General features: G+C 42.9%; 4 protein-coding genes across 4 annotated transcripts; 2 read left to right on the top strand and 2 right to left on the bottom strand.

Annotated features, from left to right (window-relative positions):
- Nucleotides 1-465: 465 nt before the first annotated feature.
- Nucleotides 466-1755, top strand: AK88_00034 (uncharacterized protein; the record flags this gene model as incomplete). The annotated part of the gene is made up of 1 exon (XM_012477685.1): nt 466-1755. One exon carries the CDS (start codon nt 466-468, stop codon nt 1753-1755), a length of 1290 nt encoding a protein of 429 aa, XP_012333108.1.
- A 2509-nt stretch (nt 1756-4264) lies between these two features.
- Nucleotides 4265-6035, top strand: AK88_00035 (uncharacterized protein; the record flags this gene model as incomplete). The annotated part of the gene is made up of 4 exons (XM_012477686.1): nt 4265-4627; nt 4869-5201; nt 5377-5808; nt 5982-6035. 4 exons carry the CDS (start codon nt 4265-4267, stop codon nt 6033-6035), a joined length of 1182 nt encoding a protein of 393 aa, XP_012333109.1.
- Nucleotides 6036-6727: 692 nt separating this feature from the next.
- Nucleotides 6728-11563, bottom strand: AK88_00036 (uncharacterized protein; the record flags this gene model as incomplete). Its single annotated transcript, XM_012477687.1, has 2 exons — nt 6728-9140; nt 9264-11563. The coding sequence occupies 2 exons, from the start codon at nt 11561-11563 to the stop codon at nt 6728-6730; spliced, it is 4713 nt and encodes a 1570-aa protein (XP_012333110.1).
- Nucleotides 11564-12899: 1336 nt separating this feature from the next.
- AK88_00037 (uncharacterized protein) lies at nt 12900-14831 on the bottom strand (the record flags this gene model as incomplete). The annotated part of the gene is made up of 1 exon (XM_012477688.1): nt 12900-14831. One exon carries the CDS (start codon nt 14829-14831, stop codon nt 12900-12902), a length of 1932 nt encoding a protein of 643 aa, XP_012333111.1.
- Between the last annotated feature and the right edge of the window lie 129 nt (nt 14832-14960).

Here is a 14960-nt window from a genome sequence, read left to right on the forward strand (position 1 = left end):
ACATATAAAACACGCAAAGCGGTCAAGCGCTCATCCGTAGCAAATCGACACGTATAAAAAAACACGCCGTACAAGGGAAAAAAAAAAAAAAAGAAAAAAACCCTGCCCACAAAGAGGGGAGAGTTTGTGTTCATTTTTTTTTTTTTTTACCGCTCAATTTAACTGTTACGATTTGATTTAACGTGGCAAATTGAATTGCTTAAGGTATCCTCCGTCCGTACCCACGCCTTCCGAGCACGTACATGTAGTAATATATATATATAATACATTGCGTACATATATATATATATTTGTATGTAGGGTTATATAAAAAGTGTATAAATATACACGCACATATATATTTACATATTTACGTATATATCCTGCCAGTGGATATTTATTCCGATTGACCCTCCTGCGAAGGGAAAACATATAAAAGAAGCCCAAGTGGTTAAAATCGCTGCTAATTCCTCCGTGCCTGCCAAAATGATGACAAAGGTTGCGCTGTCGGCCCTCCTGGTCCTCCTACCCGTGTACTGCCTAAACGTAGAAAAACAAAACCAGGAGCCAGAAGAAATAAACAACATTACTGCAAAATTACAAGTACAGAACAGTGAGCATGAAAAGTTCCTCAACATGATCAACGAAATTTTTTCCAACACTGATGAAGGATGTAAGTTATCCTTCTCCAACAGTGGATTTAGGTGTGCCCTTAACAAATTCGATGTCACTTTCAATAACGAGTCTAAAGGAATTAATGCTTTATTTACTTCCGAGCATGAACAAATTATAAAAGAAGCTGCTGAGGATTACAAAGTTCGTTTGATGCTGGAGTTGCAGAACCTGAGCCCACCAAATACAAGTCTACAGAATTTTAAGAAAGAATACCAAGGCATATGTATGAAATTCTTTTCTTCATTGAGAAGGCAATTTTTCCACCTGTACAGAAGTGATGGTCCTGGTCAAGATGGTGCAGACCAGAGCCATGGGGACATTACCAATGCAGACCAACTGACAGAAAAACTTGAGTCCACCTACGATTCTGCTTCAACTGAAGATGGCTCCAGTGCAGGAAAAGTTGCAAACCAAGATTTATCCGAGCTGATGGATGAAGATGATGAGCACAACCCAGATGCTCCCACCGTACACCAAAGCAGCTACTCCTACTCTTCACACACTTCTAAAAAAATTATGTTCGATGGAAATAATGTGATTGAAGAAAATGAGACTTCCGTAAATGATGGAAGTGATGATCAAACTGATGATCTCCAACAAGGACCAATGACCAAAGAAAAAGCTCTCTCCATTTTTTTAAAAAATACTTCCTTTACCATTGAAGGACATTGCACTGAGGAAGAACAAAAGGAAAATCCATTTAGCGTTTTCTTTAACAGCCAATTGAGTAGAAACCACTTCAGCACTGCATGCAATGCAAATGGAAAAAATTTTCTAAGAAAGGCTGGTGGAAATAGCCCTCTTCCCATGGAACCCCTAAACCCAGAGGATTTAAATAAAATGATGGCCGACATGCTAAAATTTTTTGAAAGCCAAAATGACGGAAATGGAATGATGCTGCCCTTTTTGAACAACATGAACTTTAATGACGTCCTTGAAAATTTGGGACTTCCACATGGTCTAGACTTCGAAGGTATGTTCAATGACATCCTCCAGGGAACAGGAGTCACCCCAAGCTGCAGGGGTGCGCGACCAACCCTGAACCAACCACCCACCAAGCAAGACCCCCCAACCACGGACGAATCGAATGACCAGCAGTGAGCTAATTCGCAGCAGCTACACTAAATACGGAAAGGGACAAAATGGGTCACAAGTGCAAGTACAGCATGTGTGAGACGTGCAAAACGGGTGAGACGTGCCAAACGGGTGAGAAGTGCCAAACGGGTGAGAAGTGCCAAACGGGTGAGAAGTGCCAAACGGGTGAGAAGTGCCAAACGGATCAGAACAACGCACAGCTGTGAACTGAACCCCACACGTGCATACATGTATACTGTACGCACAAGAGAGGCGGTCATCTCCGAGCAGGAGGACCCCGTCCAAATGGATCAACCGAATGAAGAAAAAAGACCATTTGTTAATATGTAATTTTTTATATATTATTCCTACACCCCCCTTCACGTGCATAACAATATGGAGATTTGTACGGGGGTTATTTACGCATGCGTATATGTATATATATATATATATATATATATATATGTGTGTATATATTTTTATGAATTACATTTTTTCATTTTGGAAGCTGTGGTGTGCTTGTAGTGCGTATGTTGCAATGATGTGTATACAAATGGATGTGTGTTTGGAGAAGCCAGTAAGGGTTATCCACCCTCTCTTTTCTTCCCTGCGCACAACGTGCATGTGCTAGTTTGTATAATATAGAAATGTGCAAGCGCCGCTTTAACCACATGTGTCCAAAAAAAAAAAAAAAAAAAAAAAAAAAAAAAAAAAGGTGAAAATAAATTGACCCTTTTTTCATTTAAAATTACGTGCTTGTTGCCATTTCGCAATATGGTAAAAAAAAAAAAAAAAAAAAAAAAAAGAAATGAAATGAAATGAAAAGAAAATTCGGCCAAGCTGATCAATAGTGCATACATGAAAAAAAAAAAAAAAAAAAAAAAAAACAGGTCATATCAGCTGAGATATGGACGTCCAACAAAAATGAACAGTTTTAAGACAAAGAAAACATCCGCTCATTGTATCATTTTTACTTTTGTTACATATATGCATATCATTTTATGTGCACGTGTGTATATATATATATATAACTGCTTTGATAGAAAAAAAAAAAATGATCCTTGTGTAAATACAACATTTTATACATGTGCACACCTTTATACATATTTTTATACCGCTGCAACATTTACCTGTTCACCAAGGCGCAATTTTTTTTTTTTTTTTTTTTAATTGATAAAAAATTTAATAAATTTGTAAAAAAAAAAAAAAGTAAAAAAAACTTTACACGCACACATTTTGGCATCAATGCACACGTGGATATAGCGGTATATTGGCTGTACAAGTGGCCCATCCCACCTCCCCCTCACACACACCCCACTCGGATAATCACACAAAAAGGGGGGTAAGTGTGTCCCCTTAGCTGTAATAGCCGCCCACATGACTTTCTCATTGATATGTTAAGGTTTTCCCACGTTCTCTTCTTCCCCATTTTGTGAGGGGAATCGCCACCCCGCTTAAACAATACAGAACAGGCGAGTAAAAAATGAACATGTGTTAACAAAATGGTATGTAAATGTTGCTACTCCACAGGTGGATAACCAGCGGAACAACCGCCATGCGTCACATAAGTTACGTGTATAATGGCAGATTGTGGTTCTGTACCCCCTGCGAATTTTTACATCCATTGGCGCATTATGTCGTTGCTGATGATGTGGGGTCCTTCCATGTGCAAAAATAAAGAGGAGTCAGGTACGTAACAACAGGGTGTTCTTTTCAGGGATGCTTTCCCCGTAGGGACACACAAAGCAATCACGTTGGTGAAGGTCAACATTTTCGTTATCTGCACAGGGGCGTACCTCCCCTGGATAGCTCGCACCACCAAGGGTGTGTAAAACGGGAAAGAAAAAAAAAGGGTCACCACAACAAATGTTCACCCAATGGAGGAGCTGATTGCCCACCGCAGAAAATATGTGTACCTTTCTAGGTTACCAAAAAAAAATGACTCCTCAGGAATTATCTTTTTTTTTTTTTTTTTTTGAAGGCAATAATTTTTTTTACATACATATTATTATGCCTACTGTGTGCCTATTTTTTTTTTTTTTTTTCCCCCTCCCGGGACCATTTAATAAGGCATAAATAGGGAATAAGCTCCGCAAAGTAGGTGCCAATGTGGGGGTTTATCATCCCTGGGAAGAGAAGAGTCTAGTTGTCGCCCCGTCGGCTTCGCCCTCTGCGCAATTTCACACGCTCATCGTCCTTGTTAACATTTCTTTTCGCTGCTCACACCAAATTCCGTGCATGCGACAAAATTGCCTTTCAAAAAATTACAAAATTGAAAAGTTGCAAAATTGAAATGTTCACGAATTTTAAAAACACCAAGTGGCCAAAAGTTTCACCCAGCTGACATGAGAGAAACGCGGAAGAGGAAGGATATGATGACCTCCCCTTCCATTATCTTCCAGGCCAAAGTCAATGCTTAAATGTGCCCTCTTTGCCTCTCCCACCACAAAAGCGCCCCTTAATGTTACCAAAGAGGCACAATTCTCAATTTCTTTTATGACTAAAGAGAAAAACAGAAAAGAACGAGCTGCACAAAATGGAAGTGAACAAGGAAGATATCTGCGAGCTGAACAAAAACAGCTACCCCAATTTTTACCTGGCGGACTTATTTTACATTTTACAGTTAACACATATATCACCAAATGAGAAGAGCGAAACGTGGAAGAAGCTACAAGATGAAATAAACAAAAATAATATGTATCCATATTATAATTATGTATGTGAAGAATTGAACATTCCTGTAGACCAGGACCTTTACAATTCTTTAAAAAAAAATGCAGACGAAGAAATTAACGAAATAGAAAAGAAAATCCAAGAGGCCTCCGAGAATTTTGACTCTGTTGACACCAAAAATGATGTTTTACTCAAGGCAAATTTTTTTTGCAAAATTGGAGACAAGGTTAGCAGACTTAGTTCAGAGGAATCTTCTCCTCTTCCCCCTGTGAGGGGAAAGACCGCTTAGGGTTCACAATTCGTGTGTGAAACCAACTAAAATGTTGGCTGACAAACGTGGGTGTCATATGTGCCTGTTATTCTGTATCCCCGCGTTTGCCATCCCCCGTTTGATGCGTCCACCCGTTGCGGTGCGCGTGAATCACCCAACACACACCAACCGCCCCGCCAACCCGTTCAACCCGCAGGAAAATGCACTGAAGGAATACGAAGAAGCCTACAAAAAAGACATAGGCATTGGCGTCAAACTGGATATCCTCCTCACGATAATACGAATAAGCATCTTCTTTAACGACTTGAAAAATACCAAAAAGTATTTAGAGCAGGCAAGAACGCAGATGGAGAAAGGAGGAGACTGGGAAAGAAAAAACAAACTCAAAATTTATGAAGCTTTGAACTACATTATGATTAGGAACTTTCCAGAAGCCTCCAAAATTTTGATCGATGCTGCTTCAACATTTACAGCAACGGAAATTATTTCATATGACGAAGTTATATTTTATGTTGTCATTCTGGGAATTGTAAGATGATGCAACGTTGGTGTTGGCGAAATGGCAGTTTAGTTCCGCCTCATGTGTGAAGTGAATGTGTGTATGGTGTGCGCTGTCCAAATATAAATTGTACAAAAAAAAAGTTCCCCCCTTATTTTCCTTTTTTTTTTTTTTTTTTTTTTTTTTACCTGACCCGTACATGCAGATGACAGAAGAAAGAACCGTATTGGACAAAAAAATTCTGAACAGCTCAGTAATTTTGCAGGTCACGAGCAGTGATGACGATTTGCAGAGTTATATATCCTCCTTTTACCACTGCGAATATCGAACGTTTATGGAAAAGACAATAAAAATAGCCATGCGAGTGAAGAGGGACAAATACTTGGGAAGGCATTACCGATATTTTATTCGAAACACCAGGGTGAGAGCTTACAGGCAATTCCTGGAGCCCTTCAAAAGCGTTACGCTTAAAAACATGGCGTACGCCTTTGGGGTTAGTGAGGAATTTATTGAGAACGAAATTTCGTCCTTTATCGCGAATGGGAAGTTGAATTGCAAAATTGACAAGGTGAATGGTTCGATAGAGAGCAACCAGCCCAACGAGAGGAACACGCTGTATTTGAACACGATTAAAAAGGTAAGTTGCGCGGGTGCGCGAGCGGGAGCGGCAGCGTGCGCTTGATTGTGTGACGGTGTCTTACCTCAGATTTGTCCGGGGAGGAGGCGCATATTTCTGCACCTGTATGTCGACACATCGGTTGACCCATTTTTTTCCTCCCTTATGCCATTTACACCTTTTCCACTTTACAGGGGGACATTCTACTAAACAGGATACAGAAGTTGTCCAGGGTTATTGACATGTGACCGGGGACCTCCACATGTTGGCATTTGTGTTGTCCTTTTTGTGTCGGCCCTCCTTTTTGCGTGAGCCGATTTCCCCACAGGGAGATCACGGCTGCTGTTATGATGGGTTATCTGTTCCCTACCGCTGCGCCGCTATCACCTTACAACAATTTTGTGGCCATTTTAATTTTTTTTTTTTTTTCATAACGGTGGTTCGTTTCCCTTTTTTTTTTTTTTTTTTAAGATAATTCTTATCTGCACAGTGCAGAGTTTTATTTAAGCACACTTTGTTGCCGTCTTCCACGGTTTAACGTCGATCATTGCCCAATCCCCAGCAAGAACGACTTCATTTTGAATCTCCAAGAGGAAAAAAAAAAATACGGTTAACTTTAGCGGAAATGTGCAAAATGGCTAGCTGGCAAGGTAAAAAAAAAAAAAAAAAAAAAAAAAAATACTATTAAATACGGTTAATTGCGGTCAAATGAACAAAAATAGCTAGCTGATAAGCAAACAAAAAGCAGCGGCACACCACAGTGCAAATGTACCATGTGGACAATTGCCAAAGCAACACAAAAGGCAAATCGTTTAAGGGGCGCATAAACGGAAGGGGCAGATAAGCCGAGCCATGCACAGCAACTGTGCTAAGCAATCTTCCCAATTTAACGACTTCGTTGTGGGAGAGGCGAGACACACAAGCTTCGGTGCACACGAATTCACGCACGACCCAATTTATACGTCACTCCAGAAATGTACTGCAAGTAGGCCGTCTTCAACAAATAAATGTCTCTGTAGAGACTGACATGCAATTTGTGTATGTTAGTTGTGCTGAAGGGGTGCAATCGGAGGGGCTTAAAAATAATTTGCAAAATTTTATTTTCCCCATCAGTATTAAAGATAGACGAATGACAGTCCTCCTTGAAAATATATAAAAAAGCTTTAACATGATGTAAGGAATATTTTGATGTGAGTGTGTGTGTAAGTTTATATAGCTTCAAACTCATTTGATAATTGACCAGTGTGTCTTTCTCTCCATGGATAAAATAAATTTGCAAGTTTGCAAAAATGCTACTTAAATGTTTTGTTCCCTTTAAGTCGTATAGTATTTTAAAAAATTCTTTGAGCACGGAGATGTTGTCCCAGTGGACATAGGGGCATTTTTTATTCATGACAAACCAGCTAAGTAAAAACAGCACACTATTTCTTAAAATGTTTTTCACCAATTTCTGTGTGTTGGTAAATGGTGCAACTAGGATGACTCTATCTACAGTTATGTTTAATTCGCTACTTAATTTTTTTTCCATCTCCTTCCTTCGTTGCTTTACACTTTGCAGACTTTCATGTACGCTGACCTTTTTGGGGAAATTTTTGCACCCTTCATTTTTGTGAATCCCGAGTTTCACTTCATTCCTTTGTTGATAGTTGTCACCGCTGCCACAGTAGTGATTACTTCTCCGTTCGTATAAGTCTGCGAAGGAATTTGTTTTACAAGGGGCATGTTTTCTAACCTTTTGGTCTGTCAGATGGTCGTCTTTGTCTTCTTCCCCTTGGGTACTTGACTGCGGATCAGTGGTTGAGGAAGAAGGTCTACTCAAAAAGACATCCCCAAAGGTTAATATTTTCCGTGCGTCATACACGTACTCATTAACTTTGTGGTTCCTCGTACTGTTTAGCTTGATGGACAAATCGTTTTCCTCGTTTGGGGGTTCCCTAATGGGTTCCCTTTCTTTTCGGTGAAATGGCCTTTTGCTCTCCCCTTGGAAGAAGTCGTTGTAGAGGCTCTTGGCAATGTCGAGCAGAAGCTGAAGGCCGACGCAACACCCGAGAGAATAGCCCAAGATGTTTATGGATACGCCAGCGGCGCTAGTGTTGCTAGTATCGCCAACATTGCTGACGCCGCTTTCTTCTTCTTCCCTTTCCCCTTTATTCCCCCTTTCCCCACTAGGGTGATCCCCCCTGCGCAACTCCTTCAAGGCCTCCTTCAGCGCCGCCATGGCACTTGTCTTGAACGTCAGGGGTGAGGGATGACCCGTGCTGTTGTTATACGCTGGGTAGTCCAGCAGCAAAAAGGCATACCTAACTGGGTTTTTTTTTTTCTTCGTCTGCTTGTAGATTAGCGGCCCGTATATATCTGTGTAATTCAGCTTGCCTGCTTTTACTTCCCCCCCGCTTTTTTCAAATGAAGGGTTCCTTCCCTGCATGTGGTAGGAAATGAAGTCGAACAGCTCGTCCGCTTCGCTGTCGCTTCGTTCTATGAAGAAGTCGTACGCATCGTCCTGGTTGTCGTCCCGGTTGTCCTCCTCGTTATCGTCCCCGTTGTCGTCCATTTTGTCGCCCGCTCCCTGAACATTGTTCCCATGATGGCCGCCCCCCCACTGCCCGTCCCCCCCTTCTTCGCTGTCCTCCTCGCCACCCCGCACCCTTTCCCTGTAGTAGTTCAAAAAATGGGTATAGTTGTCAGGCCCAAACGCATCACACTTCTTTTCATACTCATTGTAGTACGCCACAATGCGGTCATATATTTCGGTAACGTTTTTGTATAAATTTTTGTGGAAGAAGATATTTGAGGGTAATTGAGGCAATTTGTTCTTTTCCTTTCCTGTCTTGGTAGGGCGTCCACTGTGTAGTTCGTTTCGCTCGTTGACATGAGTGTGATTTGCTACATTGGGGAAGAAGTCATTTGCTGAGTCAAGTTCCTGTTCAGGTGGAATGTCCTTCTTTGGTGTTCCTTTCTGTTGTTCTCCCCGGTTTGGACAGGCCGCTTCTTCCCTTTCCTTCTTCTTGCTGCACTTGGTGTGCAAATTTTTTTTTATTTTCCTCCTTTCTAGCTTAGCCAAATATGTGACATATTCAGACGGAGGTATCTCTGTGGCGTACCGGAGAATTTTGTAAACGGTGTTTAGTGAGTCGATGGACTTCATATCTTTCCCTCCAAAAATGACCCATAAAAATATGGGCACTTGTGTGGACCCCTTTCTCCCCTCTGTGTATTCCTTTACCTTTTCCAAATTTTTTTTTTTCACGTCACTGAAAACGGAGTCGTACAGCTTGCAGTTCATAAGGTTGCGTATTTTAAAATTGTTGACGTCTGCGAAGGTGGCCCTTTTGCTGCCCCCTTCGTTTGGCGAGCTGAGCGGCGAGCGAAGCGATGAGGTAAGCGGTGAGGTAAGAGGCGAGGTAAGCGGCGGGACGGTTTTCCCGCTTCGCTGGGCACGCAGCAGCCCCCTCCGCACCTTAGCCTCCCTGAAATACCTGACCACCCCGTTCAAATAATTGTAGTAATACTGGAAGAGGAAAAATATATTTTTACATGTGTACGGAAAGACGGGTTCTATGTTGCTGTTCACATGAGTCATATAGACGCATGAACAGTCGAACAGGGAGTTGCTGGGCGGGGTGACATTCCTCTGTCCTGAGTGAGACTTGTCCGTCCTAGTGTCGTCCCTCACAGTGGTGCCCCTTTCCAGTGAATCCATCTTAATTAAATTTTTCATGTGACGCGCCTTGACTTGGGTGTCGTGTCTGTCGCCCGGCTTCTCACCACTCCTCCCTACCACCCGTCCTGTTGGGCTCTTCCCCCAAACGGGCAGCGTGTTTGCCTTTTTCACCTTCTCAGCGGTAATGTCGTTGGAAAGAGTGATGCTTCCCCGTGTGGTTTGTCCGCACAAGGGAGAGTCGATTCCTCGTTTGGTCAGATCAACTGGGACAGAAGGAACACTTTTTAAAGAGGCCACGTAACTTTTCTTGGCGCACCTGAAGGAGCACTTATCCACGAAGTACCTGTTTCTCCGCATGTTTATAAAGTAGTTGGCTGGCCGACCGCTTATCGCGCTTCCGCCCACACCATTTACTGCTCCCGTTGACGTCCCTCGCTGCGTCCCCTTATGGCCCTTCCCTTTCTCCTCCTTTTTGAAAAAGACCCAGGAGCCATTATTTATGAGCACGTGGTCGCTTGTGGCCTTCTGAATGCGGAGCGCGTTTTCCGTGTCGTGCACATCCACAGGTGGAATCAAATAGGCGTTATAAATGTAGGGGTAGGTAAAAGACTCTGTGTTCTGGTCAACCACAACAATGTCTTTTATGGGTTGAACTAACAGCTCGAAGTTAAGCCTCATCAGCATGTAGTTGTATAGGCTTTCCCTATTTTTGCTTCCACCACTGCTTGTATAGAAAAAAAGCTCATACCATGTATTTTTGAATTTTAAAAAATGAACATCTTCCTTTTCTGTGCTTGCTCTTAACACGTGCAAATTATTCATCGCCTTATATTTGTGGTTTTCCAAATCACTCAAGGGAATGGGTTCTGTGGGTAGACTCAAGATGGGTCTCTCCTTAATTTTGGCGCTGTTGCAGTTGGACAGCACATGCTTGGTCCTCTCCTCACGGGGGCATACTTTAAGGTTTTCCACGTACACATTGTAACCTTCTCGAAAGAGCTTCACCAGTTTGTTTTTTTGGAAGCGAATGCTTCTGTTCGCTGTGTTCGCTGTCTTCGTGGGTGAGCGGTCAGTTGGGGGGTCACCTGCACCGTCAGCGGTGAGCACAGTAGACAGCCCAGTTGGCCCTTTTCCTAATCCATCGCGTGGCCACCTTGTGGGGGTGCCCACTTCTCTCTTAAGAGCTCGGCCCGACCCACGACTCCCTGCACGCCCGAACGCATTTTTCCGTGGAAGCTCGCGAAGCCATTTGGACCTGCTCCTCAAGTAGTTATTATAAATATGATTAAGGCTGAATTTGTGTTTTATTTCACCATGTGAAACAGTGTTTCTATCGTCCCTGTTGGGTACTTCATCTGACACACCGGTTAGCTCATCACTGGATTGCTTCTTCAATTTTACCGAAGAGATTCTTTTCCCATTCATTAATGTTACACATGTTTCCTTGTTTTCTTTTGTCGAAGGAGGTCTCTTTGTTCTAGCATCATCTGTGAGTCCTCCGCTGACGCTTCTTCCCTTGTGTAGGGGTGACAACTGTTCTGCTCCTTTCTCATGTTGTTTACTCCCCTGGGTGGGTTGCCCATAAAAAAGGCTTTCACAAAAAATATTTTTTTGCTTTTCCGCAGGTGGGCCATCACGGAGTATATCTTCCCTAAGGTGATGCCTTCCATTGGCTGACCCTCCCCTGTCGTTTGTATCCCCAAACGGTGTGCTGCCCTCATCAAATGGTTCGATCGGATCGTCTCCCTCCACCTCGACCTCCGAACATGTCGACGTGCAGAATTTATCCGGCCGGGCAGTCCCTTTTACATTTGCATAGTTTGAAGAATTAATTTTATGCCTCCCTTTTTTAAACAAACCACTGAGGTGCGTACATTTAACTCGATCAGACAGTCGCGTCGTTTGTTCGTCCTTCAGTGATTGTTCGCCTGTACACCCGCGCGAGGAAAGATTTGCAGACTTGTCTAGTTCATCGTGTGGAAAATAATTTCCTCCTTCGGGTAGGAAGAACTGTCTCATCACTGTTTTTGTTTCTCTCTCACCACGTGCATCCTTTTTTTTCGGCCTTTCATTGAAACTCTTTGTGTGAATTTCGCTCATTTGGGGACTCCCCATCGTTTCGTTTCTATATCGTCGAGGTGTGTGTGTGTGTGTGTGCGTGCGTGCGTGCGTGTTTGTATATGTGGAGGAGCTGCACACGACACGCAAGGGACTGTCCACTCGATTAGCACATGAGTGCCTCCCTATTTTTAATTTCCTTTATATTTGGTTAAGTCCCTCTACGATGAATTATTTTTCCTGTTTTGGAAAGAACTTTTCCATTTTTTTTTTTTTTTTTTTTTTTTTTTTTTTTTTTTCCCTGAACAGTTCAGGTTAATATTGATCTATTTCATCTCCCCATCAGTAAGGGAAAAAAAAAAAAAATTCTTTTGCAACACTTAGTGGAGAAAATATATATAGCAAGTGGCGCTCGCTTGGGGTTAAATCAAAGTTCCACTCAGGACAAATGAATTGTCATTTTGTGTGTTAGTCGAGCTTTGAACAAACTAGAATAATTCACACACAGTGGCACACCTTTTACAGGGTAGCTAACCCATTTTTGCTCCGTAGCATAGTATGCTTCTTTTGCGCGTTTTCCACGTCTGATTGTAGTCCAGGCGGCTGCACCTCCTTCGCATAATTGCGTTCTCCCCGCAGGGCGACGTGTGTCCACCTTTGATCAGGAAAAATAGAGCGAAAAAAAAATGCATATTCTTTTCGTCCCTTTTTACTTCTTCCCCCAACTGGCGGTTGGACAATTCCCCCAAGGCAACCAGACCAAAAAAGCTCATCCTTTGGGGTGAAGTTCCTCAAGCAGGGAGTGAGTACATCTCCTCTCCCATGGGGTGTGTCTGGGAAGAAACTGCCCCACTTGGCCCGTCCAACTCACCGTATAGCCAAATACAAGGCGAGCTTATTATGACCGCCAAAAGACAGTTGTCATTTTGTGACTCCAGTTTGGACATTTTTGCCATGTGGCGTTTTCCACCCGGATGGGTAAGCTATTCCCCTGTGGAGGATGCAGCCTATTCGTCTGATGAGGGGGGGAACAAAAAAAAGAGGTGCCCGTTTATAGCAATTCAGAAAGTTTTTTTTTTTTTTTTTTTTTTTTTTTCCCTTGACAGGGAGAGTCTATCCCCCTGCAGTTGGGGTAACAAAGTGGAACATGAAAATGGTTCATGCGTAAAAATGGGGGAAAAGTATTTCAACTTGAAAAAATATAAAAAATAAAATAAGTACAAATGGACAAAACCAAAGGGGTCTTCCCCACTCCCGGTATGCACAAAAAGGATGGGTCTCGTTCGGGGACCCAAATGGCCTCCCCTTGGAGTTTTTCCCGTCCTTCAGAAGAGAGTAAATCGGTCCACCTGAAAAAAAAAAAAAAGGCAAGCCGCGGAGGGATTATCCGTGTTTACCTCCCCTTGTGCACTTTTTTTTTTTTTTTTCCAAACTTGGCATTTTTTCTGGCGAACTGGGTTTTGCCCTTGGCAAAGGTGACCCCTTTTTTCACCGCTTTGTCATTTCGCATGGCGGACGGAGCGCCTGTCTTTTCCTTTTGCTTCTTCTTTTTCTTTCCCTTGCCACTGTGGAATTTTCCCTTTTTCTTATTTTTAACTCCCGCCTTGAGATGTCCATCTCCGTTCTTCTGCGCGTCTCGAGCGTTTTTATCAACCCTGTCGTTGTTATGTGCACCCTTTCCTGTGCGCGGCTTGTTGTTGGGCGTCTTCACTTTCCCCTTGGTGTAGACCGCGTCCGATCGCTTCCACAGCTTTGCAACAAAAAAATTATCGTAGTTGTGCTTGTGCAGGTAAATCCTTCTACAGAGAGCGACCTTGCTGGAAAACTCTTTCTTCCTGTAGTGGGTGATCCCGGGGTCTCCAATTTGTATGTCGACGGGCAGGATATTCACATCCCTTTTTTTTAAAATGTAATTAATAACTTGTTCATTTTCCTCCACGGTGATACTGCAAGTGGAGTAGACAACGATGCCACCATTTTTCACCAAGCTGATGGCATTGTTGAGTAGTTTCCTTTGCTTCTGTGCTAATTCCCTAATTTCCTTAAGACTCTTTCTCCTGGCTCCTTTATTTTTGTTCACAACTCCTGTACCACTACATGGAGCATCTAACATAATTTTATCGAATTGGAAGGTCCACTTTTGTCCCACCTTCACAGCATCGAACGAGGTAATGACTAAATTGTGAATTCCCATTCTCGAGGCATTGGCTTCAATAGCTTTGCATCTCATTTTATTAATATCATTGGCGTACACGAAACCTTTATTTTTTTGCAGAGCACATATGAAGGTGCACTTTCCCCCAGGGGCAGCACACATATCCAACACTATATCTTCCGGTTGTACATTTAACTCCAACACAGGTATTAAAGAAGAGGCTGACTGGATCATGTAATAGCCATACATGTACTCATTTAAAGAACCCACATTTGAGTTCACATCATTAATAACGATTCCTACATTGTTCCAGTTCTCTCCTTCTTCTGCATTTATATTTTGGCTTTTCAAAATATTAATTAAATTTTTCCTCGTGATCTTAACCGTGTTTGTTCGTAAGTGTATCTCCTTTGGCAGGTTGTTCATCTCGAGGAACAGGTAGAGTTCCTTCAGGTCAAATAGGTAGTACAAATATTTAATCAGCTGCTCACTGTACTCATAGAAGTAGGTGTAATAGAACAGAAGCTCTTTCACAATGGCCGCTTTATTCACTTTTGCTTTAAGTCCTGTGGAAGGCATTTTTATCACCTTCTCCCTTTCGCTGAACAAGAGCAACAGATACTTCATGCGGTCTTCAATGTCCTCACTATTCATGAGCTTCCCCTTCCTGTACACTCCTATGTCATCTTTGTAAATCTGTTCTTCCCGGTTGATCCATTTTCTTTTGTTTCTTCTTTTAATCATGCCGGCCATTTGTGCGCGCACGTCTGTCATCCTGTGCGTTGTGTCACCAACTTCGGGGTGTTCTTCAAGGCCTACCGCGTCATCTCCGTCATCCACATGGGCGATGCCCTCCTCCTCATCACCACTACCTTCCTCCTCATCAGCACTACCATCCTCACCGTCGCTACCCCCCTCGCTACTCAAATCGCCGTACGACATGCCTTCACTCTCGGACCCGCTTTCCTCCCCATCGTCCTGCTCCCCCTCCTCAGCGTATTCACCATCTTCCGCGTCCTCCCCCTCGGCGCTCCCGGACTCGAACTCATCATCACTTGCATTCAATTCAAAATTCTCATTTTCAAAAAGGGCAAATGTTTTCCCACTTGTTTCTCCATTTTGGTCTTCCTCCTCCCTTGGGCCAGATTTTCCCTCATCAGGGTTTTCCATTTTGAGGGAAGGGGTTTTGTGGCAAAGGTGTCGTATTCGGCTGTTCTGTCATGCGCCGTGTTTTTTTTTTTTCACAGCTGCGTCCGCAACGAACGGGGATTCTCCAAAGTGGGGCAATGAAAAGAAGTG

The sequence above is a fragment of the Plasmodium fragile genome, assembly GCF_000956335.1.
Source record: "Plasmodium fragile strain nilgiri unplaced genomic scaffold supercont1.1, whole genome shotgun sequence".
NCBI lineage: Eukaryota > Apicomplexa > Aconoidasida > Haemosporida > Plasmodiidae > Plasmodium > Plasmodium fragile.